This window comes from Anopheles aquasalis, chromosome 2 (assembly GCF_943734665.1).
Source record: "Anopheles aquasalis chromosome 2, idAnoAquaMG_Q_19, whole genome shotgun sequence".
NCBI lineage: Eukaryota > Metazoa > Arthropoda > Insecta > Diptera > Culicidae > Anopheles > Anopheles aquasalis.
Window position 1 is genome coordinate 52,296,618 of NC_064877.1, and position 24,029 is coordinate 52,320,646.

The 24,029-nt window shown below is 39.7% G+C and overlaps 4 protein-coding genes across 17 annotated transcripts in view; all 4 read left to right on the plus strand.

Moving 5' to 3' along the window:
* The first annotated feature begins 981 nt into the window (after nucleotides 1-981).
* On the plus strand, nucleotides 982-8,834 carry LOC126569412 (short-chain dehydrogenase/reductase family 16C member 6). 8 transcript variants are annotated; one of them, XM_050226479.1, is made up of 9 exons: nucleotides 982-1,213; nucleotides 2,861-3,258; nucleotides 5,092-5,245; nucleotides 7,006-7,130; nucleotides 7,321-7,431; nucleotides 7,628-7,753; nucleotides 7,846-7,967; nucleotides 8,059-8,175; nucleotides 8,257-8,834. In XM_050226479.1, the coding sequence occupies exons 2-9, from the start codon at nucleotides 3,124-3,126 to the stop codon at nucleotides 8,462-8,464; spliced, it is 1,098 nt and encodes a 365-aa protein (XP_050082436.1). In that variant the 5' UTR covers nucleotides 982-1,213; nucleotides 2,861-3,123; the 3' UTR covers nucleotides 8,465-8,834. The 8 variants fall into 8 exon arrangements, with proteins under 8 accessions (XP_050082436.1, XP_050082439.1, XP_050082438.1 ...); XM_050226482.1 differs by having other exon boundaries at nucleotides 982-1,169; XM_050226481.1 differs by having other exon boundaries at nucleotides 1,205-1,292.
* A 487-nt stretch (nucleotides 8,835-9,321) lies between these two features.
* LOC126569411 (integrin beta-nu) lies at nucleotides 9,322-12,888 on the plus strand. The gene is made up of 8 exons (XM_050226473.1): nucleotides 9,322-9,517; nucleotides 9,574-9,668; nucleotides 10,246-10,441; nucleotides 10,508-11,463; nucleotides 11,527-11,687; nucleotides 11,742-11,939; nucleotides 12,010-12,380; nucleotides 12,456-12,888. Exons 1-8 carry the CDS (start codon nucleotides 9,442-9,444, stop codon nucleotides 12,800-12,802), a joined length of 2,400 nt encoding a protein of 799 aa, XP_050082430.1. The 5' UTR covers nucleotides 9,322-9,441; the 3' UTR covers nucleotides 12,803-12,888.
* Nucleotides 12,889-13,796: 908 nt separating this feature from the next.
* LOC126570445 (microsomal triacylglycerol transfer protein) lies at nucleotides 13,797-17,482 on the plus strand. The gene is made up of 5 exons (XM_050228197.1): nucleotides 13,797-14,133; nucleotides 14,499-14,519; nucleotides 14,592-14,761; nucleotides 14,835-16,906; nucleotides 16,973-17,482. Exons 1-5 carry the CDS (start codon nucleotides 14,076-14,078, stop codon nucleotides 17,283-17,285), a joined length of 2,634 nt encoding a protein of 877 aa, XP_050084154.1. The 5' UTR covers nucleotides 13,797-14,075; the 3' UTR covers nucleotides 17,286-17,482.
* A 220-nt stretch (nucleotides 17,483-17,702) lies between these two features.
* The window catches only part of LOC126573764 (GTPase-activating protein skywalker), a 14,340-nt gene continuing 8,013 nt past the window's right edge, over nucleotides 17,703-24,029 (plus strand). Inside the window, exons 1-4 of one of the 7 annotated variants that reach the window (XM_050233762.1) lie at nucleotides 17,703-17,842; nucleotides 18,145-18,390; nucleotides 19,889-20,028; nucleotides 20,427-21,134. In XM_050233762.1, coding sequence (XP_050089719.1) covers nucleotides 21,011-21,134 — 124 coding nt within the window. In that variant the 5' untranslated portion in view covers nucleotides 17,703-17,842; nucleotides 18,145-18,390; nucleotides 19,889-20,028; nucleotides 20,427-21,010. Of the gene's footprint in view, nucleotides 18,080-18,144; nucleotides 18,391-18,824; nucleotides 18,877-19,888; nucleotides 21,135-22,842; nucleotides 22,856-24,029 lie in introns of those variants that run through there. The other 6 variants (XM_050233758.1, XM_050233759.1, XM_050233761.1 and 3 more) reach the window with 6 other exon arrangements.

Consider the following 24,029-nt stretch of genomic DNA (forward strand, 5'->3'; position numbering starts at 1 on the left):
TACGGTGGTCGTTCGCATTCACACACCCAACGTGTTTGGTAAGCTAGAAGGTTACCGCGTTTGGCAATTGCAATTATGATTCGTAATGATTAGGTGAACGATTTAGATGTATCTTCACGTTGCCGATGTTGTGGCGCCCCTCTCGCACGTGGCTCGTTTACATGTGCGCCAATACGAAACGCTTGAAGAGCCTATGGCTGCCAACGGCATAACGCTGGGCCTCCCCTTTGTGGTGGCATACCTGCTGCTACCACCAGCGGCGGTTGGCCACGCCGGTCATAATGAAATTGACCTCCTTTCTCTAATGGTGCTTTTCGTGCAGGTGCCTGTTTGCATGGCTATACAATATGATGATGATGCGACAGCTGATGGATGGTTGCTCACCGAATAAGCCTTGTTTTGGTGTTGAACTATAATTGTTAACATATATTACTACAAACTTGCAACAGTCACAGAGATGCTACAGGGATTTTAAAGCAGTCAGTTGTAGAAATGCTAAAGTAGCAACGTCACTCAATGGGTTACTGCCTGTAAAAATGCTTAACAATTCGTTACAAGGTCAAGCTCTGCAGTTGGGGTTGAGCAGCTGAAAGGATGCCAGTTTTTACTTGCATTTACAGTATCGGCCAATAGGCTCTTACGCCTTCCAAGTACACCGAAATTGAAGCAGTCAACCGGTGAGTACTTTCAATGTCGTCTGGAACACTGCAAATCAATGTCATCAGAATTCCGTGGACAAACACACCGGTTGTGCGAGTTAAGGTCGACCAGTTGGCGCGGTGTAAACAATTGAAAGTGAAGTGTGTAAAAGCCAGTTGATAGTAACGGCCGTACATTCGTATCTTCCTTTCGAGCTTTATTGCATCTGCTATTGCTGTTGGATGGAGATGAAGCAGGAAAAGTGCACACTATAATCGCAAAGCCGGGCCACACCGGGGCAGGGTCAGTTTTGGCCATGCGCACTGCGGATTCACCTGTCAGACGAACCGCTTGTGTGTCGAGGCTTCGGCTCGCAAACGAACAAGATAATAAGTGGTGTACTAGTGTTCTAAAGTAAAAGTGAAACCTGGCTTTGTTTCCCAGCATGAGAAAGTGATTTTTGATACAACTTCTGGCCGTGTTCTCCATCTATCTCCTAGCTAGATGGTTCAGTGAACGAAGGCTAAAGAGTGGGTGATTTACGTGAATTATGAGCTCATAACACAGCAGTGATGTAAACATCGATTTGATAAGTATTTTGTAGCGAAAAATCGGATAAATAATTGCACATCGGCAGTGGTCAGCAGTGGAAGGTATTAACGATAAAGTAATGCGATACCACCACGATTGCCACTGAAGCAACTACCTATTCATTTACCAAATTTCAATCAGGAGTAATCGTAAAAAAATATAATTAAGTGCCGAACAATGTATGTTTCAGTTTTCCTTGAATTACCGAGGACTGGAAATAAACCTTTTGTGTTGTATGCTACAGTTCTCAATCATAATATTTGAATCCGCGAATGCGCACTTGCAGAACGCCTAATAAACCGTCTGTAAAATTTCAAATTTATTTCACGGATTATGAGTCGATTGTCTACAGAGCAAGTTGGTGCACAAGAGAGAATAAAGAAATGCTGAAGGTTGTATTGTACCTTGCAAGAGTGCCAGCCATACATGTCGACCTTGATAGTTTTTTGAAGAATGCCCGAAGAGATATCGCGAATAGCATAAGAATAAATGCGAGGAAAACTCATGGCAGCGCGACCAGCCCCTTGGAAGAGACATAGAGAGAAACAGTGAAGAGGAATCGTTGAACATGCCAAGGATGAAAGAAAGACAAGGAGGGAGACGGCCAAGACGCACCTAGCTGTGGAGGTTGAAACGATCCTCAGCTTGGCAACGGTGTCGAGAGCAATAGTTGGTGCTGGCGCGGATTATACTCATACGCAGTGCTAGCCGAGCGAAAGGCTTGGCATGAAGTACGATGTGGCCTCCGTTGCAGGGGCTAAGTCATTACAAACCACAATTACCAGTCAGTGCTTTAGTTTCTTACCAGCTGTGTTGCAAAGAGGTGGTGTAGCCTCGTGGATCGTCGGTTGAACACCGCGCTAAAAAAGGTTTCGAACAAAGTTAGTTTTTTTTTGTTCGTTCTCGCGGATCTTCTTAGGCGGGTTCGTCGCTTATAGAAGAAGTCTTTCACTTGGTTGACGACTCGATCATTGCTGTGTTGAGGCAAGAGTGAAATATAAAAAAAAGAATCGGAACTTCACAAATCGAGTTCACAAACGACTGATTGTGAAACTATACAGTGCCTGTGCGAACTGCGCCGCGATTCCAGTGCTTTTCGATTGCCAGCACACGCTACACGCTAGTAACCAAAAGTGGCTGATGCGTGGTGCGGTAATAGCAGAAGAGCTTACCCCGAATGGAATCTGGAAAGGTACACGACATAACGTATGCGATGAACGAGTGAGAATTTACCAACATACATAATGCAGGTTGAATGAAAAGGAAAGAGAATTGGTAAAGCAGTCTCGCAAGTGCAGGGGACAAGTACCGTCTAGATACAATTTACAGAGCTCGTCAGAGGCAGGCATTAGGACAACCAAGGGTAAAAAATAAACCGCTGGAGACTTACCTTTGACTGAGATTGGTTGTTGAGTTGCAGTGTGGTATTGGTTGTCAGTGTTTCTATGTGCATAGAGTCTAAGTGTAGTTTGTGTGCTTTGTGTAGTCCGACGGTGCATTTGCAAGCATAAGAGCACTGTGGAAAAATGTTACACCGTATCGTTACTTGAAATTTTCGCTCCCATTTTACATACGATTCAATATTAGCAATCTATTCAGTAGTTTTGCGATCGTATGCGTTTGATTTTAGATGCACTAGCTTGCACTACAAGAAATGTATAGCTGGAGATAAGAAAATAAAAAAAGTGAGTGCAGTGTAGTCTTCTGTAGGAAACTAGTTTTCCTCTACTATTGATTGTTGTATTAGTGACGAAAAAAAGGAAATGCATGCACCAGGAGCTGTGTACATCGTTTAGAGACTACTACGACTAGTGTGACTTTGAAAACCGGTTCAAGAAAGTTCACTCAAAGTGCAATTCTACAGTTAAAAATACGCCCAAGAAAACTCTTAAAATGTTGTCAACGAAAGGGAAGCCGTTCTCGTTTGATCGAACCGATCCCAATCCGTCCAGGAGTAAGCCATCGTTATGGAACACGATTCTGGATGTCATAGTGTTTCTACTTACATCCTTGGGATATATTTTACAGGTTAGTCTATTGGTTACCATTTAGCCACTGTTGTGATTATGCATTCTTTTTTCATTCATTTTTAAAATTTTCAATCATTTTTCGGCCATCAATTCACTGTCATTATTGTCTTCCGAACATAAAAAAGAATGTTTACCGTTACATTATACGCTTGTGAGTCATTGTTTTCCGTCAAATATTTACGATGCTAAATAAACATGCTTATTTAACTAGTTTGGATACTGGGTTCTGCACAAAAATCTCGCAAAGCCTCTTAAAATGATTGATGAGGCTTAACAAGGTGGAAAACAATCTTCTAAAGTGATTTGTTTTTCAACCAATTTGAATCACATCCTGTATGGCTGTTAGTGTTACAAACAGTAACCAGAAATATTTATCTGTTGCCAATAATATTGAAAAAACTATTCTGCTTTTGCCTGCCAATTTACTTTCAATAATATTCCGTTGAGCATTGAAGTTTTTGTAATATAAATTGAAACAATTTTATCGACAGACAATCAGCGTAAATTTACGGATATTTAGCGGTATTTACCCACGAAAATACCCTAGGCGTGGTAGCGTTAACTGTGTTTTCTAGCGTTGCATAAGGCTCTACTCGTTACGCCTTAGTCTATCTCGTGGGCAATTAGATATTGCAACATTCCTTTAGAACTGAGCCTGTTACATAGCATCCAACAAGGAGTGCAATCGAAAAGAGTTGTGCAACCACAAACATGCGAGCATGGCGATGAGGTTTGTGTGCTAATCATTACCGATGTGATAGCATCATTTGATTTTTGTTGGTTCTACAATGTATCGATCGAATCATCGGTCAGATTTTTGCTCATTCCTTAAAGTATCCTCTAGTATCCAACTAACTGCCCAGGCAAACTGTAAGCAGTATGCCTCTGATTTACTCATATAGAAAATATATCGATTTATTAAACAGTTGAACTCTGTTTAAAATTATTTGATTGTTTTAGAGCATACATATGAAACCATAATAAACCAAATGAAAAACCAATAATAATTAAATAAGACCATCACTATACCGTAAACTTTACAAGGAATGCTAAATTTAGAATAAGTTCAAAAGAAACGTAATAAATCGAGATATATTGCAACTTGAAACAATTCTTAACTAGCGAAATGCTTAAATACTACACATTAATTCCCATTGCGTAATGCACCTACCGGACTAGACTTGTTGTTCATTTACGCTGTTAAAAAGGGTATGTAATTAAGGTTTTGTGTTGTGTTTAGGTTTCACGGGATTGGATTAAGCTCGTGGTATAATCAAGACACTCAGCCAAATTGAAGCGTGGTCTTATTGCGAGATTCAGCTAAATCCTACTTGCGTCTGATGTGAGGAATGAGCAGTACATGATGAATTGCAGCTGTAGAAACTACACTTTTTTTTGGTTTCTTTGACCTTGAGTGAAATACAATATCGTAATGATGATCCCTCAGCCTGATCCCCATAATTATGAACAGCTGTTACCACTGAATGTAGTTTTTGTCGTTACGCTAAAATAGCTTAGTCATGAATTTGAATTGCGACTCGCATTTCAATGTATGTATTGCTTGTTTTAAGCAATATAATCTAATGTATTTGCCAGATCGCTACCACTTGCAGATGGTAGTGGCTACAGAAAGAAAATAAATAAAGTCGCGAACATGTGCCTCACGAGCATTAACCTTCAGGGACGTTATTAAGCATTGACAAAAATGTTTACTTTCCCCACGGGTTGGCATTGGCCGTAAAAGCCGAGGTCGAATTTGTTTATTTAAACCATTATTTTTTATTATTTTTGACTATCAAGTTTGACTCTTCTGATCATCTCTCATTTTCAGGCTATTTACTACAAAATTTTTGGGGTGCCGAAAAAGAATCTGAATGGTGAAATAGCACTTGTGACGGGGGGTGGAGGAGGACTTGGACGATTGCTGGCTCTACGATTGATAAAGCTCGGTGCGAAGGTGGTACTGTGGGACATCAATCAAGAAGGTACGTAATATACTATAAACTATATATATATATATATATATATATATATATATATATATATATATATATATATATATATATATATATATATATATATATATATATATATATATATATATATATATAGTATACATATATTATACTCAAGGTTATTGGATATAAGTTTGCTGAAATATTGTTTTTGATAGCTCCTTACTTCTGTAAAAATATTGCCAGCAGTCAATAGCAACTTGCAACATTGGTAAGAATTTAAATAAGGAACTTACATAATCGTTACCAACCACGCCATGTGTGTAAACCAACAAGATTTAAGTTATTTTTTTATGCGCGTGTGGCGCGGTTTAGCATGACCATTCCGTTATATTGGGCTGTATGTTTGTCGTTTCTTTCAACGAAAGATCACGGATACAATTTAAATTCCCTTTATTTTTTGCTGCGCCCAATCTTATTTACTTAACTTACATCATTGGCCAACAATCAAATAAAAAACATATCATTGTACACACTTGTGGTCAACAAATTAATGGTAGACTCATTCCTTCAGAGGTTAAACCAAGACTTAAAGTATTGATGTTACTTGTTGTGATAGTACTAGAATTCATGAAGAGTAGTGTAGAAACCTGTACGAATAGAATGGTGTGTTCCTGAAATTGTTTTATTTGAATATTCTAAAATCCAAACTGGAAAATCTTTAAAATCCTAAATAAGAGTGAGCAGCGTTTTCGATTAGAATGGATCAAAATGTTATCCTGTTGTTTGAAGTTATAATGCTCCTCAAATATATCAAATTGTTTGAATCATGTTATCCTTCCATAAGAGACGGAAGATTACGATTTGTTAAATGTCATGTATGTTAATGTTAATGTAATGTTAAATATGTTATACAAACCATATTTCACCCGATAATAACAATGTGCGTTTGTTTCAATTTACTTTCATTTTATGGTAGTATATTGCAATAAAATTTGCTATGAAACCTTAAAATTGTATGTCATCCACAAATTCTCTAATTTTATACGATTGTTAAGAGAATTTTGCAACACTTGAATGATTGATGCTTGATGCACAATCTGTTCTATTTCAAATTAGCAGATAGTATAATAAGGCCGTATAATTTTATTTATACCTACCAAGATAGATTGTCAATTGTCAAAGTGAACTCAATGCCCTTGACTAACGGTATTTTTGGTGCCATCTCCGTTGTTAGGACATGTGTATGTTTTGTTTAACTTTCATTCATTTTTGAATGCTGATTCCAATATCCGGTTGGACGGGTTTCAATCGAGTCGCAATCGAAACATTGCATAAATAACGTATAGTGTGGGGACAACAGATACCGATAATTCGATTATGAAAGGATGCAAAACACAGGTGGGCTCAGGCGTCTCCAGCATGTCACTATGAATGCTATTCAACGTGAAATATAAATTATTAGTGGGCCAAGATCATTGGAAATTATGTAGATGCATTGGTACAAACCCGCCATGCGTTCAGTAATTCTGCAATAGTTGTCAGATACTCTCGTAGATACTTTAACATTATATATCTAAACATTCCACAATCCAAACAATCATTAAAACACGTAGCATTTTCAAGATAAGATAAGAATTATGCCGAAACAGTGGGTGAAGCCTGCGGATCTATTAAAAGCGAGATAAGCTTGTAGGATCGTTTGAAATTCCTTAATCTATATTAAGATGATAAGTAAGATGCATGATTATTGATTACATATTTTTATGTTATGTTTCGTTATTCAATAGGACTCGACGAATCTGTGAAGCTTATTCAGTCACTTGGAGGACTCTGCCGAGGATACAAGGTGGACATATCAAATAAGGAAGAGGTCTATAAATATGCCAAAATTTTAATGGAAGATGTTGGTGATGTAAGTATTACCCTCATTTTTTTTTCATATATTTATTTAATTGGTGGATCCTATCAAAACACTATTTCATGAAATTTAGATCGTCAAAAAGAAAAAAAAACCGCAAAAAATCGATCAATGATCAATTTCCTATTAATTTGAGATGAGGATTTGAAAATCTAAGATCATTATTTTTTTACTTCTATTTAAGGTTACATTACTTTTCAACAATGCTGGAGTAGTATCAGGACGAGCTCTACTAGATACTCCAGATCATCTTATAGAACGTTCCTTCAACGTGAATATTATCGCTCACTTCTGGGTATGTACTGCAATCTTCACACGAGGATTTCAACATAGATTTTCTCGCATTCATACAACAAATTCTTACCACTCACCTAAAATAATGTAGCCGAATTCATGAATTTAATTAAACCACTATGAACTTGGCAATTTATTATAAATGTGAATTATAAAAAAAAAACATAACACTATCTTTTATCGGTTTTGAACATCAGACGACCAAGGCTTTCCTGCCAGCAATGCTGAAACACGACCACGGACACATAGTGACAATCGCTTCTCTGGCTGGTCATGTCGGTATTTCGAAGTTGGTGGATTATTGTTCCAGTAAGTTTGCTGCGGTAGGTACAAAAGGACTTTGGATCATCTATAATCCGACAAAATTGTATTTCATTATAAATATACCGCTCAATATATTTTTTTTATCCTATAGGTCGGGTTCGATGAAGCTTTGCGATTGGAACTTGAACACATTGGAGCGCAGGGCGTGTTTACGACCGTAATTTGCCCATATTTCATTCAGTCAACAGGGATGTTTGATGATGTGAATTCAAGGTAATCGAGAAAAATCAAAGATAACTTGCTGATTCATTCCTTTTAGGTCATTTTACGTTATCTTAACTCTATTGTTTCCAAATTATTTCAGGTGGGTCCCAACATTAGATTCAAATGATGTGGCCGACAAAATAATCGAAGGCGTACAGAGAAATGACAAATATGTAATTATCCCCGGGTACTTACGACTAATGTTAGCAATAAAATGGTAAGTTCCAATAATTTTGACAATCTATTAAGATCTCTTGTAATGTTAACAATAATGTCATTTTTCTTCTGATTATTGTAGGGTATTTCCTTGGGGCTGTAATTCAGGATTTTTACGACGATTGGTTCCGGATGCTGCTCCGCAACATTCCATGAATCCTGTGAGCAGCACGGATTGTGATAACCTTACCGACACGGATGGTCCCCCCTCTACTGATAATAATAATACGACGAAAGCTTCTCCTTTGGTGGTTCATCGTTCATTGTGCACCGGAGAGCGTGTATTGTAGTGTTTTCTGACATTGTTGCACATGTAGAGAACCTTTCAATACTCTTCCTTATGTGACGGCTACTTGCAAAACACAATTTTAACAATTAAATAAGGAGCATTAGCGGTACAATGTCTTGTGTGGAGGTGAACATTAATTGTTGGTGTTGATTTAAACCATCGTTAATACTTCAGTGTCATCAATTGTGATTGAATAGATAGCTTACGCTGGAAGTGGCGCTACAAACCCAAATCTATTTGCCAGTGTTCTCAAGGGACCAGACCTGTGAAGGGATGCAATAAATGGTACATAAAAAATGAACTTGAATTTCGTTGGTGTTACACCAAACAAATAAATAACGGGTTCTAAATTTCTGTTTTTAGTTAGCTGACGAGCTGGTGAATATTATCGAAATTTGTTTGGTGTTTGGGAAAGTATGTTCCTTATATTTGAAAGAAAGTAAATTTATACTGTACTTTCCAATAGCAAAATCGAAGAATCCGAACTTATTTTACATCCAATGGTCAAAGTATTCGTTACATGCACATATAATAATTCCAACGTGGATAGCTGTACGCTGTTAGTGTTGGCAAATTTAACATTTTGCATTACATTCGACATCAAAGCAACTATGCAGGCCACACCGATGTCAATTAATGTTACGTATCTAGAAAATGCATCGTAAGGAGTGTTATTTATCTCGTTATAATTAATACAAACTCAGCACGGTTCAACGCGCCCATTGGTTAACATGTTAGAGTTCGTTGTGTATGTAAAGGTGTGGAGACGTGTTATCTTATCAACATTTGATTTTTGATAACGGGGTATCATTCCTGACGCACCACTGCGCCAGCATTCAGTAAGAAATCGGCATTTGGTGAGAAAAGTAGCAAACATAACATTTTGAATGGTTTTTAACATCGTTTAGTCTAATCATGAAAAGAAGCTAATTTTCCTTGTTTGGAATAGATGAACTTTTTTTATTATAAGAAACAATCATGGTTACCTTAAGTTTATTGGTTTTAGTTTCTACGTTGATGATAAGTTCAGTGCTACGCACGGGACGTACCCAAAGTATGTACTTATAGAGAATGATCAATACAAAATAATGCAGGTATTATTATTCGCAGTTGCCACAATCGTCGACACATCAAAATGTTTTTTTCAACCCAACTACTACGATTGTCTTGATGCCGATGAAAATTGTGCTTGGTGTACCGATGAAGTAAGTTTTTTAGTAAAATCGACTATATGTTTATATACATGCTCCAGTGAGTTGATAAAACAAGTAAAATAAGATCGTTTCGGTCTGCTGCTGGATAAAGGAAGCTAAGGCATTTTCAACTAGTATAACTACCATCTTTCTACCACCATGATATCAAGCTAAATTAGTTCACTGCATCCACGGTACACTGCAAAGAAACTTTGTAATGGACAGGCGGTCGTTTGTGACTAATGTATGTGATAAAAAGTGATCAAAAGTGTGCTTTAAGAATTCATATTGCACAACAGTATTGAATTCTTTTGTATAATCTTTCACGTTTATCGCAGTACCTTATTGAGGGTTTTAACCATCCAGAAGATCAATACATTACTTTGGATTATCCAAACATGTATAAACCATAATACTAGAACAATTCTATTATAACATCGAGATTTTCTAGTAACTGTGTCTATGTTCTGATTCTGTAGCTTGAGATTATCGCTAGAAAAGATGGACCGGGATAGACCGGGTGATAATTCAGTTGTTAGTGCTCAACAATAATGCATTTCTCTTGTCCGAATGCATTTCTTTTGTCCAGTTATATGAAATGCGCAAATACCGTTGTATGCACGAAGAAAAGCTGTTGGCTTCGAACTGTAGTGCCGAAAAAATTCTGACCAACGATAATTACCACTTCATCGAAACGCTGCTTAACGAACCACACCGAGATTTCGATGAAAAAATGCAAGCCATTCAAATAAGTCCACAAAAAGTTCGATTTGTTCTAGGAAAGTGTACGTAGAAAAATTATTTTACCCAGTGATGCAGCAAACTATAATAAAGTGTTTGACATATTTCAGTGGCAGCCAGAACGGTCCCCGTTACGTATAAGCCGGCGAAAAATTATCCTCTGGACATGTACTATCTTATGGATTTAACCTGGTCTATGCGAGACGACAAAGCAAATCTGGAAAAAATGGGCAGCCAATTAGCCTTAGCTCTGGCAAACCTCACTGCCAATTATAGGCTGGGTTTTGGAAGCTTTGCTGACAAGCCCGCTATGCCATTCATACAATCTGAACCGCACCGATTAGCGAATCCGTGTTATTCTGAAAACGAACAATGCGAACCTACTTATGGATTTCGCCACCGTCTAAGAATCTCGAGCGATATTGATAGCTTTATCGAGCAGGTGAAGCAGAGCAATGTCACCGGGAACATCGATAACTTGGAGGCTGGACTTGATGCACTAATGCAGGTACTAGTTTGCGAAAAGCAAATTGGCTGGGGTTCAAATACACGGAAGATAGTCGTCATCGCGACCGACGGTTTGCTACACATGGCAGGAGATGGGCTACTAGCAGGAATTGTACGAGACAACGATAAGCACTGCCATTTATCCGAGGATGGAAGCTTTGCCCAGGAGTTGCAGTATGATTACCCGTCGTTGGAGCAGATATGGCGTGTTCTGGAGAAAACCAAAACGGCCGTAATTTTCGCAGTAACGGACGAGAAGCAAACCTACTATAAACGTTTAAGTGAACTCATTCCAGAGTACACAAGTGTCGGTCAATTACAGGACGATTCTTCCAATATTATTCAGCTAGTGAAGGATGGGTATCGTGAATTTGTTAACCGGATAATGTTTACGGATGATGCCCCTGATTACATTCAATTGAAATACTTTACCGATTGCGGAGGAATGTATGAAACACCTCAACCAATTCACCGTTGTAGTGACATAGAAACTGGGAAGGAATATAAAATAGATGTTGAAGTCTGGCTGCTGGATTACCCCAAGGATCCATCAATTTCGGTGAGTATTTTTTTAAACGAACTCTGACGTGGGATTAACATTTCTATTAATCGCACGTTCAAGGAACTAACGGTTCACATCGAAGAGAAGTTGATTAGCAATGAAGCAATCGAGTTACAAATTCATTTAAGATCAAACTGCCCCAACCAAACGATGGTGGCGAGTGAGTTGTGTAATTATCAAGGCGATTTCGTTTGTGGTTTATGCCACTGCTATACTGGATGGTATGAATTCTTGATTTTATCATTTGTATTGCATAATGTCTCTGAGTTTTCTAGGATTGGCAAGACCTGTGAGTGCAATCTGCAGAACTCCTTAAATCGTAAAGAGCTGCTTAAGCAATGCGTAGCGCCCAGCAGTATCGATGATCTGGGAGATGAAATAGCTTGTTCAGACCGCGGTGAATGTTTGTGCGGACAGTGTTTCTGTGAGGCTCCCTTTGAGGGAGAGTATTGTGAATGTACTAGTTGCACAGCGTAAGTGATGCATGTGAATGGGTTAGACAAAGGGATGTTTGTTTGTAACCAAACTGAGGTTTTTTTGCAGGATGAATGGAGTGACCTGCGGAGGACCTGAACGAGGTATTTGCGTTTGTGGCAAATGTAGCTGCTATAATTCATGGAGTGGGGACAATTGCGACTGCTCGATGGACACAAGCACGTGTAAAGCACCTTTGGGCGACGAAATTTGCTCGGGCCACGGAACATGCGATTGCGGCATGTGCCACTGCAACGAATCATTTCACGGAAACTATTGTGAAACGAAATACGGAGAGCAATCGCCTATGTGTTTGAGTTTCGAGGAATGCGTTAGATGCGAGGTACAAGAGAAGCATGGCAAATCTTGCCAGGACAAAGAAGCGCGGTGTCGACAAAACGACTATTTTTATCAGGTGGAATTTTCGAGTAATGTAGATGGTAAGCTGCTCCATGCTTGGTGTTTGGCAAATTAGCTGCAAATTCTTTTTATCGCCTTTTTGTTTCTACTTTCAGAGTCACATCAATGCGTATTTAGATACAAGATTGAAGACCGTGTTTGCGACTATAATTACTCGTACGAGAGTATCGGAAAGTATCAAACGCTGATCAAAATACAAGAATGCGAAGGAGTAAGATCAGCCGGTTTTTATGTGTCTATTATTGTACTGGCCGTTTTTATCGTCGGCATGGCTCTTGTGCTAACGTACCGACTGAAGACGTGGTACGAAGATAAAGCCATATTTGCTAAGTTCGAAAAAGAGAGAGCCCAGGAAACGGAATACCGGGAACTAAGCCCAATTTACAGGTCACCAATTAGCAGTTTCCAAGTGCCCCCGGAAATGGAAACAACCGTACTATAATACCAAACGATGATCGCCATGGATAGCTCTCTGCTTCGGCAACTTGAGACAAATATCTCAATAAAGCGAAATACTACCGCTCAGCATCGATCGAGCTATGCATTTGATTTTCATGTTAAGAGGAGGTAGGGGGTGGGCTTGTGGGTTCGGTATTTAATTTTTTTGTAACAAATATTTTGACCATTTTTCCTGAATGCTGAATTCTTTCTAGAACATTGTGTAAAATTTCAATCAATCAATCGAAAAAAAACTAAAAAGTTACAATTTTTTTTTAAATCCGCGTGTTACTTAGAAGAGCGTTGCCCCCAAACCAACGATTTCTAGGTCGGTGCCCATCGTACTGTAAAAACTACTGTACTGATCGATTTAAATTTTTATCTTACTGATGCCCAGATCTGAGATGAACAGGTGGACATCAGCGACGGAACATACGGACAGTTGTTGACCCGCCAGAGGTCCTTCGCCGGTTGGTTGTACAGGTTGTACAGCATGTAGCTCTTCTTTATGCTGACCTATCGGAGATGTAGTGAAGACAGTGATTAGAAAGCAGAAGACCCTGCAAGCGGCTAAGATTTCCAAACTTACGTTAACGGATTTTACCGCTATTATCAGCTTTTTGTTTTCCAGCTCACGACGATATCGTCCCTCGTCCGGGCCGAAATCAAGAACTTTGATTTCTTGCACGGGTCTTTCAGCGTCGGGCTTTTTTTCAGAATACCACCCGAGAACAGTTAGTTGATGGCCCTCCGGCTTTTACTGCACCAGGCCGCAGCGAACCCCAACGTGGCTAGTACCAAGTAGTGAAAAAACCGGAAAAACAGGGAAAACATGATACAACATGGTAGAACTGACAGTTGAAAAATCATCGCGAAGCGCGGAACCTGCCAGTGTAAACAGAAAGGCATATTTGTTGTCATTAATTTGACAGCCGCTTTTCCCTCTCGGTTCTGAAGTTTTTAGAGAAAAATCAGTTCAGTTTTGTAAGTAAGAAGTAGGGAGTTCAGTAAAAAGTGGAAAGCTGTTATCATTCTTAAACTGTTTCGTGCGCGATAAGAACAAAATCGTCTGTAACTCTCGCCGTCGTTCTGGTGGACAAAGTAGACCGGGAAAACGGGAGAAAACGCACCTTAAATCTGTTCATTCCAATAATTGTTCAAAAATCTAATAATTTTGTTGTATTTAAGAGCATATTCGCATGTGTTCATACTGATATTCCATCGTACTACTTGGTCGCGTTCGTTCTGGTTAAGCAGACCGGAAGGGTTAATGAACCATGATGATGACGGAGATAAAGTTCTCTTTGCTGCTCGTTTCGCTGTTATCATCGATAGGTAAGTGCATCTATAGCAACCCGGTTGCCAAGGCAACGACGGCGAACGGCAGCTCACTACTCGGATGATAACCTTTCCCCTTGACCTTGGCCGTGAATACGTGGAGCAAGGATGTTTCAGCTGGAATACATTTGCCGGAACTTCTCTCCTCTTTTCGAAACACGAATCAATTTACCTCGTCTAGTTTTATCAAAGTGTAATTATCGGCCCGGCCGTCCGATGATGGTTTTAGAATTTTGAGGAAACCACTCGAGATCGGGAGATCAGTACAAACATGGGTTTCGGGCCGCATGTCGATCTTTCCGCTTGATGAACAACGCTAATAACGTGTTTTCTTTTTTATCTTATTAATGGCATTATTTCAGGATCGTGTTACACGGCCCCAGGTACGGAAGACAACTTTTGGGTAAAGTGTAGATTGTATAAATTGTTTTAAAAACTGAACCTACTGTTTCCAGCGTTTGGTGATGCCTTTCATGTGGGAACCGAGGAGAAGTTCGATTTTATTAACGTTGTGCACGTAGGAAATACAAAAAATGCAACCGTTCAGACCGGATACTCCATACGTGCTACGATTGCTGTGGGGACCGTTTGGGGTGATGACGAAACAAAGCTTCTGAAAATAACGGTAATCAGTCAGATGTTAAGTCCGTAAGTTTAATGTTGTTAATGTAAGTTAATTTCTGTTGCTTCTGTTGCAGATTTCGAATCCATCACTTAAAAGTGTTGGCGACATTGTGGGCAGTGTCGACGAAACCGCAAAAACTCCGTTCTACGCGTGGTGGAACTTGGGTCGCCTACGTAGCATATATTTCTCCCCAAGTGTTGAATCAATTTCGGTGCGCAACTTTCAAAAGGGAATCGCCGCTCTTTTCCAGTATCAACTGTTGGATGGTTTGTATGAGGAGGAGGATCCGTCGGGGAAATGCAAAACAAAATACATTTCGCACTCAACAACTCGCTACCATAAGTCGAAGAGCGATTGCTACTTCAATGCTAAGCGCCTTGAGCGAAGCGAATATCCACTGCGAAGCAGTCTGAAAGTATCACGCAGTGCAGATTTTACCGTTTCACCGGAGGGAGCGTTACAAAAGATGGTCAGCCAAGACTATGTAAAATACCTTCTGAACGTTCATGAGCAACTCGGCGCCTACTACGAATCGGTAATGCGACTGGAAGTAGAAGGAACTGTGCAGAAAATCGATATTCACAAAAGTGGCAACATAGAGAACATTGTGAAGGAACTGAACCTGGTCAGCGACACTCTTCTGATCAACCCCGAAACCTCCTCGAAGTGTGAGGGTGCAGGTTGCTTTGGGGTAATAGAATTGTTCAAACGGAACAAAAAGTATTTATTAAACGATAAGATTGGCAGTGCTCAGTCATCTTCGGCTTTACTGGAACTAGTGCAAGCCGGACGGAAAGCGTCCATGGATGATCTAAGCCGCATTCTAAAAGCCAAATCGTCGGAGGAACTCAAGGGCCAACTTATGGATTTCCTAGGAGCGGTACAAACTATCTCGGCTCACAAAGTTGCCAAGTTGGAATTGAAATATGGTTCCGACGGGGAGTTGCTGCTTGCCGAGCGTTATCTTCAAGCGCTAGCAGTAGGTAGCCGCCCGCAAAAAGAAATTATTGAAGATTTGCTAGAAATGGCTAGAAAAGAACACTCTAACCCAAAGTTTACCGATACTCTTATCCAGAGCCTTGCTTCAACTACTCAAAGATATGCAAAACTGGAAGGAAACACGTATGATACGGATGTTGTGGTTAAGGTGCGTTCGTTCCTCACTTCCAAGTTAGAAGCTTGCAGTAAAGAGACTTGTATGCTTCAGTACATTCGTGGGCTAGATAATCTGAAGTGTCCCAAGACTACCGATCTGTTGATGAAGCTAGCTCTGAATGGATCGCGCCTGGTCAGTGTCGCCGCAATGAAAGCACTCAAAGCATTTTCCGTTTATCTATGGAATGATGATTTCAGATCAAAATTTGAAGAAATATTTTTCCAAGTGTCGAAATCATACGATTCGAGCGCCAGAACGTTAGCTTTGGATATACTTTTGGACCTGAAACCGGATTCCAGCGAGTTGGCTCATCTGTTACAATTCCTCAAATCGAACGACAAAGCGTTCGAGGTGAAGCAATATCTTGTACAGAAATTAAGAATGTCCGCCACCAAATGTCTTGCATTTGCTGTCGATTTAAGAAGAGCAATTGAAAGCGATCCTGCGCTGAACAACTATGATGTGCTGGTGCCTAAGGGATTGTCAACGGCATTACGTCGACCGTTTTCTAGTCTTCCATCATTCAATGCTTCACTTACTAGTCTGCAGGAAATGAGTGGTGGGGTGCTGAAGCGTGGGATCGTTGATTTAACATTAGAAGTGGGCGACGAAAGCACCAGCTTATTCACACTCGGCCTCTATGCTAGGGGACTGTCTGCTTTTGTCAGCAGTAACGAGGAAGAGTCAAACGAAGCTGAAGAGGAGACAACAGCTGGTATGGAGCTAGCAATCCAAGGAACGAACATGCGACCTCTGGAATTCTTCAACGGAAAAGGGGAGCTCATGGGACACGTTTGGAGTGGTACTGCCTCCGAACCAACGGCAGCATATCAGGCAATAACGTTATTGCAAGATAACGAAGAGCAATTTCATTCGCACAACGGGGCAACGTTGAACCTAGGAGCGACTGGGGCTGTATCGATTGATCTGAATGGACAGGTCACCATGAGTCTATGGGGTCGAAATGCTCAGTCCAAAGTGGAGCAAAAGTATGTATAAGTAATCAGGCCTGTAACAGATGGATTGGATGTAATGATTTTGTGATTTCTTTGTAGCATTGGCATAACCATGGCGGGACAACTATCGTTGGACACATTGTTTGCAAAGCTGGCTGCTAGATTTAGTTCCACTCAAGAGCCGCGCTTGCATCTGACTTCTGCACTTGACTTTTCTGGTGATCCCGCTCTCTGCATGCAGCTGCTACAGCCAAGTAGCCAAATGAAACTTAAATTCGTTCGAGAAATATTGCTGGCAGGATCGAAACAGTCGGTGGAGCGAAAAACATCGAGGACATACAATTTAAATGGATTAACACATGCGCTGAATAGGAAAAACAACGAAATGTGTAATTTAATCGCAAAAAAATGATCCTTCGAACCGCAAGGGAACGTAAAACGACGATTACGATTGAGGACCTCAGTTCGAGCTTATCTTCCAAAGTACAATTTAGTACACCAGTGAATCAATCCCTGATTGACTAGGAGACCGCAGAACCACAGACTTGGCTAGTTGTAAGTGTTACTATGCTGTTTTCGTGAAAAGACAATATACATGATTAAAAATAAGCTAGCTCTCATTTAAATTGCTAATAAAATTGACGAACCTATTATCTTCATACGAAACTGCCATTTTGAAACGTGTTTTTGTCACCCTGTATTTTTGGCACGACGCAGTCTGAACGGTTTCGTTGCATCCTGTGCTTTACAAGCCAAAAAGGTGTACGCAACACGAAAGGTGTAGGGAAAAGAAAGAGACAAACTTCTTGGGACCGCCGCAGTCAGCAAAGTTTTATAAAACTCGGTGATTCGTGTTGTGATTGGGAAAAGGCAAAAATACAATTTCTTTCTGCAGGCCCAGTAATAAAAGTGTTCGACAAAAGTCCTTTGGTCATTTGGTTACAGTGATTGAAAGCGAGTGAAAGAAAAGTGAGCGGCGGTGCACCTTTTTTCTACCGTCGTTGTTTCGTTTATGTTTATGTTTGGCGACCGAGCGAGCTACACTCAACAGTGGCCAGTTCGTTCGCCTTTTCCCAGTGAGAAATAGAGGTTTTCGTCAGCAACTTATCAATGACCAAGATAAATCCTAGGCTTGCCCAAGGACATTTCTCGTGAAGCTTCGCGCAACAGGCCACAACGAGTGCTTCAAGTGCCCCAAATCGACAAGTGCTGTGATAGCGGATTCGCCTTTTGTGTTTGCTGATCGATTAATAGTTTATTTCTTTCTGCAGGCTCAGTGATAAAAGTGTTCGACAAAAGTCCTTTGGTCATTTGGTTACCCCCGTGCTTGTCCGAAGAATTTTAGATTCGCCTCAGACGTCGCGACTGGCTGATTTATTGCGATAATTTGTGTCCAGCAAATCGTTTGTGCAATTCACTGATAATCTGCCGTCGTCGCGGATAGCTTCACGATAAGTCCAGATTTTCTTCCATCGTGCTAGAATTGTGGAGTCGATAACAACATAGATTGCATCAAGGTAAATATGAGGACAATTTTTCCGTTCTAATCGTTCTGAATTTATTTTTTTACTGATATAATCCACAGTAAACTATCGTAAATCATGCCCGTATCAATGAACGTAAATATTGGCAAGCGCAATCATAATTAGTAATAGTTTTTCATCAATCATCATCGCTACTAAAGAAAAAATAAGCTCTTTTTCGGGAAAGAAGATAGAAACATTACTTATCGGAATGGACAGCGATGGCGTGACACACGCACAATAATCGATACAGTAATACCGCCTTTCACGCTGCATGATCCGGTTTGGTCCAGCATTAAAATCGTCTCGCAATAGTAGTCCACGATGGCGTCACCATTGTCGTCGCTTAGCAGCTATGTCTACTAGCCCGTTAGACGTAACTCTCGGCAGTGCAAAAGTAGCTATATCGATTTTCTTCACGCTCCATAACCCCCCACGGTTATGGTAGAAATACTCTACCTCGACATCCTTCATAGCTCCGTAAGCCTTTGGCCATTGACCTTTTGCTACCACATCTTCAGACGAACATTAATATTATCCTTAAGGTTTGATGATAGAATAATCCATCAATTGTATGGAAATATGTGAAATGGTAAACGAGATGTTGCTCCTCCTCGTCGCTCCTACATAAGCAAAAACATACCAAGCCAATCACGTGATTCAACTTCAGTAAGAAAATGTATTGCTAGCTGACCATACATACGTAAGGATAAAAACTGAGCTTCCTGTAAATGATAGTAGTTAATCTTTCCGAGCGATAACGATTGTCTCTTCGCATGGTACAAGTAAAACGAGAAGCCGAAAAGGGCAAGTTTGTCGATATTGATCGTATCTACAGAGTCATTCAAAAATTATTATCCAACTTTGGATAATTGTTACGTTTAGCATTATGGATGGTTGATCGATATTGATGAGCCATTCTGTTTCTATGACTAAATCAGGAAAGTTGTGTTCACCGTGTAACAGTCTTGAAGTAGAATTGATCAAGTCTTTTGGCTTCATTGGATTTATGGTTTGGTACGAACGGGTGCGAAAGTGACTGATATGTCAAGAATTATAACGAGCATGGCCATAAACGGCGAAGTGATTACTTTGGAATGAAGCTGTGTTGATTGATTCCAACAAGGTAAAATATCCTAGTGAGGCTATACTTGAGTGCATTCCATTGATTGATAGTGTTTCTAAATTTCGTTTAGTCTTTGCAGGTTATGCTAAGAAGTAAAAAATAAGACGAAAGGGTTTATTCTTTTTCGCAACTCAAAACGCTTCTTATTGTGTTAGTTGTATAGATAATCATTTATTTAGGAATCGCATAATACTGGCAGGCATAGACGATGGGCTTCATTAACGTAAAGACTCATGAAAACAATTTTTCACAATCATCTACTAATTGCGTAAAAATACGGCTCGTCCGTCCTTATATATGTTAAAAAAAATCTACTAATTGCAAATCGTTGGAATGCCTTTTCATGTATTTTTTTTTTCGTTACAGGATCCATCATGCTCCTCGAGGATCTTACATAAACGATCCACGTGCAGCACCACGAGATGTATGCATTCTACACACGGCCTGGGGTATTAGTATCCCCTTGAAGACACGAAAGAGTGAAAACTCCAGGTGGAAACGACATAGTTAGTGCATGCTACTAAAACACGAAGAGGCTTTTTACTCAAAAAACTATTTGGGAAGAATCGTTACAATTGCATTAAACGAAGGCAACCTCTTCAATTGTCGACTAATTCGTGTTACAATTCATTCTAGTCACTTCAAAAGCTTTTATTAATCGATTACCGCTATCCTTCAACACATCACATAACTCAACATTCAATTGATTATCGTTGTAGTATACACCTACAATTCAATTCGGTCAGCTCAGTTGCCAGTGCAGCCATCATCATTAAAAGAACGAATATTAATAACAATCAGCTTCAGGACACCCTCTTTTCCTTTTGCCATTTTCCTTTTTATGAAGTTTGTACTAAGATGATCCTAACGTTGAGCTAATGACTTTGTGTTATGCTCTTATCAGAGATAAACTACATGTACGTAGAAGGTGCTACTATCATTGGATGCCAACATCGTCGAGTCGATACGTTTCGGCAAGATAAGAAGATAGGGAGTTAGGCAGATTTCCAGGTGAAGACCGAGTGGGAAGAAAACATAGACAGCAGGTGACCGTATGTTGCAGTCCCTTCAAAAACGGTTACATACCACGGGGAAGAGGTTACAAGCTAAGAGGCACTAAGAATAGCAGTGCACTGAAGTGCGTTGATGAAGTGTAGTGCATTTTGTAAGTCGCGCCTGTGTTCACCTGTGTCTCGACAACACAACAACGATCTTGTTAGCGAAGTTTTCTGTCGTTTTTTCGGTTCAGTTTATACTTGCATGAAGCGTGTACTACGGCTGTTTGGAGTGCTCCATTACTGTGATTCGGTTTTAAGTGTAGGGTTTTGTAGACACCCCATTCTACGCTTGCCAACTGTTGCAGAAAGCTATCAAGATCGTCTACTATTTTTTACCCGGTAAAGCATCCCAAGTTACTGGCAGAGAAAGAGATACCGAGTCGGTACCGAGCTAGTCAGTGGTTGGTACTGCTGGTCACAAATTATCACCATGCCAGTGAATGCGATCGGCACCGAACAGCTAAGCGGAATCGAAGAAGAATCTGACATCTACGAAGCTTTTGCTCCTCACGTGGATACAAGTAATATATCCATATTAACGGACACACCACCAGGTGAGTGTAGTGTAATTCATTTTCTTATTAATTAAATTAATTCTTATTAATTAAATCTCTGAAATCGATGTAGATATTAAATCATGTTCATCCGCATAGATTTCGTCTTTCCAATCCATTAAAACAATATTTAAAATTAAACTATGACAACCAAACCCATAATCCGTTGATGGCAAATCCTACAAAGATTTTCTTTTAACTACAGCGAAATGAACGAAGTAAAAAAGTATCGAAGTTGGTTGGTATTCGCTGTAATAAATAGTATTAAATAGTTAGACCCTCTTCCAGGGTATGCTTCATCAGCACTTTGAAAAACATGCGCGTGTTTTAAAATTGTTGCTTGGGCGGGGTCTTTCATGCGTGTGCGTAGATAAATGGCACCAGGGAATCCCAACGAATGGTTCTGTAACGTTGCAAAAATACATTTATCATCATTACAAAGCTTGTTATAAAAAGGTGCTAAACTGGCACATAACTAAATCGAACCATTACCAATAGAAACTTGTTGATCCTAAGAATAAACAATGAAGCCCGATGCGTCGTATGAAATTGGAAGACTTCAGTCAGCTTGTTTTTACGGTCCTAAACGGACTAGCGAGTTGCAGTGGATTCCCTATCAGCTGATTTGCCCACGTGACTGTGACACTTGCGCCTAGCCACAACTGGTAGTATTGTGTGCCAGTTATCATGGGTAGCGGCGGACAAGATCGGGTATTCCGTGCATCGTATAACAGTCGACAATGTATAACGAATACACTGATGAGCGTTCGTGCGATAGTATATGATTCGAATCGCCGGTTCGAAAGCCGGTGCTCCCACTTATCGTGGCAAGGTTACGTATAAAAGAGGAACCGGCAAGTGTGAGTGAAAAAGTATTTTGTGGCTAGTCGTTCGCGAGGCATTATTCTATTGAATAAGAGATGAATGAAATATGGCAATGCTTCACCAGCGATAGGCAAAAGGGGGCAGATTCGAAATCATTAGCAAACTATTTAATATTATCGTAGTGCGATGATGATGAGCTCGTGAAACACTTATATCGTGATACTATACTGTAGTAGAATCTTGGTAAATATTTCCGCATAAATCAGCCGCGCAATCAGCTGCAGCACATCCTTTTAAATGTTTTTGTTTTTCGTTGTGTTTGTCTGAACTACTACTTTAATCCGATCCAAATCATGGGAAGGAATGTATGAATGGGAATCATAATTAATGTTTTAAGTGTGTTAGCTTTAGTGCAGCGACCAAGTTGATACTATTTTGAGTCGATATTGCACAAGCACATGAACTTTTTTTTTAAGTGTAAACATGAATAGTTCACTGTTCTAGTGCACGATGATGTTTCAAGCGAGATAGAAAGGGAATGTACGCATGATTTTGCTGCATGTGGTAAAGCACGATGCAAGCTGGGATCAAACTATGTAAACAAAATAAAAACATGGCACAGATACTAGCACACTTTATAATACGATGCGTTAGCATTGAACGCGATAGAAAGAAGCGATGATCAGTGGGGCACAACGAAGATGATGAACAACGAACATGTTAAGATGTACCCCCTTTTGACGGATTCTGCGACAGTGTAGATCTTTCGTTTCTACTTACATCATGTAAAAGTAGTCGTTCGAACGGTCGCCAGAGTTGCTGCACGGCAGTGGTAGAACAAACCATTCGACAGCGTAGTTCGCGAAGAACGTTGGTCCGGAATGATCAAACGAAGGGTCTTTGCACAGTAGTTGAACGATAAAAAGCTTGACATTTTCTATATTTCGTGCCTTGCAATGAGAAAAAATTCTTTGAAGAGTTAGGATTGGCTAGGGAAATCCACAATTCAGTTTTTCTTTGATGTGCAGTGACTTGCTCGGTACTCGATACGAATGCACCTATGTTTGAGTTATACAACATCGCTTGCATAGTCTGTTCTCTTGGTGTTGGTTGAATATACGTGCACAGGGCAAAGAGCTAAATTATTTATAGTCTTGAGGTGTGTGTTCTCCACACACTTCCTTAATCACTTCCTAAAACTTAGATCATCTACCGTGATTGAATCATATCTATTTGGGCATACATTATTGAAATAGTATTTAACAGCTATTTAATGAAATATTTTGCTTATTTTAATATTTTCGAGATCTCTATCTATTTGTTAAACACTCTACGAGCCGCACTTTTACAGATTGTTGTTCATCAAAGAAGAAGTATAGTTTGAATACGTATATGAGTTATACTCACGTGATAGACGCCGCAACAAATGAGATGTGAAAATACTGTGTATCACGCGATAGGTATTGCTCGATATACACATTATATGAATTCGAATTATGTCTCCTATCATGAATAGACATATAATTGTTTTATTAAAAACGCATTGCAGTGATTTATCAAATAAATTTAAAGACGAAATTAAATCAATTTGATTTGCGGACAAAAGGATGATCATGTAATTGGATACGTTCTGTTGAGAAGGGGTCGATAGTTTTTGACTGAGTATGAAGCTTCGATGAAAATGGATCAGATTACTCCCGAGTGATTCATGTGCACATTCTGCCACGCGCATTGTGTCACGCGCCCAAAGGCGCCACCACTGTAGCGGGTAGAAAATTGTAAACAATCATGTTTGTGAGGTGATTTTTTTGTCAATAGGTGCAAACGTATGCATTTTTGAGCTGTTATATAGACGCTCCTAATCTATTGCCTCGAGAAACAGGTTCACGAATTTGATTCTAACATACTCTATGATTCGTAGAAAGTTATAAAAATGGTATTTAAATGGCTATTTTTAATTTTAGTTTAGTAAACGGGATGCTAGAGCAATATTTGTCGCATACTGAAACTAGCTAATCTTTGAGATCCTATAAATTTTGCTGCCTACTGTACTGTGGATCTTGTATTATT

Bases quoted from the DNA above. Each gene is read 5' to 3' on its own strand.
- LOC126569411 (XM_050226473.1), top strand. From the start codon at position 9,442: ATGGTTACCTTAAGTTTATTGGTTTTAGTTTCTACGTTGATGATAAGT. The intron at 9,518-9,573 runs GTATGTACTTAT...TATTATTCGCAG, and splicing joins ACGCACGGGACGTACCCAAA to TTGCCACAATCGTCGACACA. The intron at 11,940-12,009 runs GTAAGTGATGCA...GTTTTTTTGCAG, and splicing joins GAATGTACTAGTTGCACAGC to GATGAATGGAGTGACCTGCG.
- LOC126569412 (XM_050226479.1), top strand. From the start codon at position 3,124: ATGTTGTCAACGAAAGGGAAGCCGTTCTCGTTTGATCGAACCGATCCC. The intron at 3,259-5,091 runs GTTAGTCTATTG...TCTCATTTTCAG, and splicing joins CCTTGGGATATATTTTACAG to GCTATTTACTACAAAATTTT. The intron at 7,432-7,627 runs GTATGTACTGCA...TTTGAACATCAG, and splicing joins ATATTATCGCTCACTTCTGG to ACGACCAAGGCTTTCCTGCC.
- LOC126570445 (XM_050228197.1), top strand. From the start codon at position 14,076: ATGATGATGACGGAGATAAAGTTCTCTTTGCTGCTCGTTTCGCTGTTA. The intron at 14,134-14,498 runs GTAAGTGCATCT...GCATTATTTCAG, and splicing joins TTCGCTGTTATCATCGATAG to GATCGTGTTACACGGCCCCA. The intron at 14,520-14,591 runs GTACGGAAGACA...TACTGTTTCCAG, and splicing joins ATCGTGTTACACGGCCCCAG to CGTTTGGTGATGCCTTTCAT.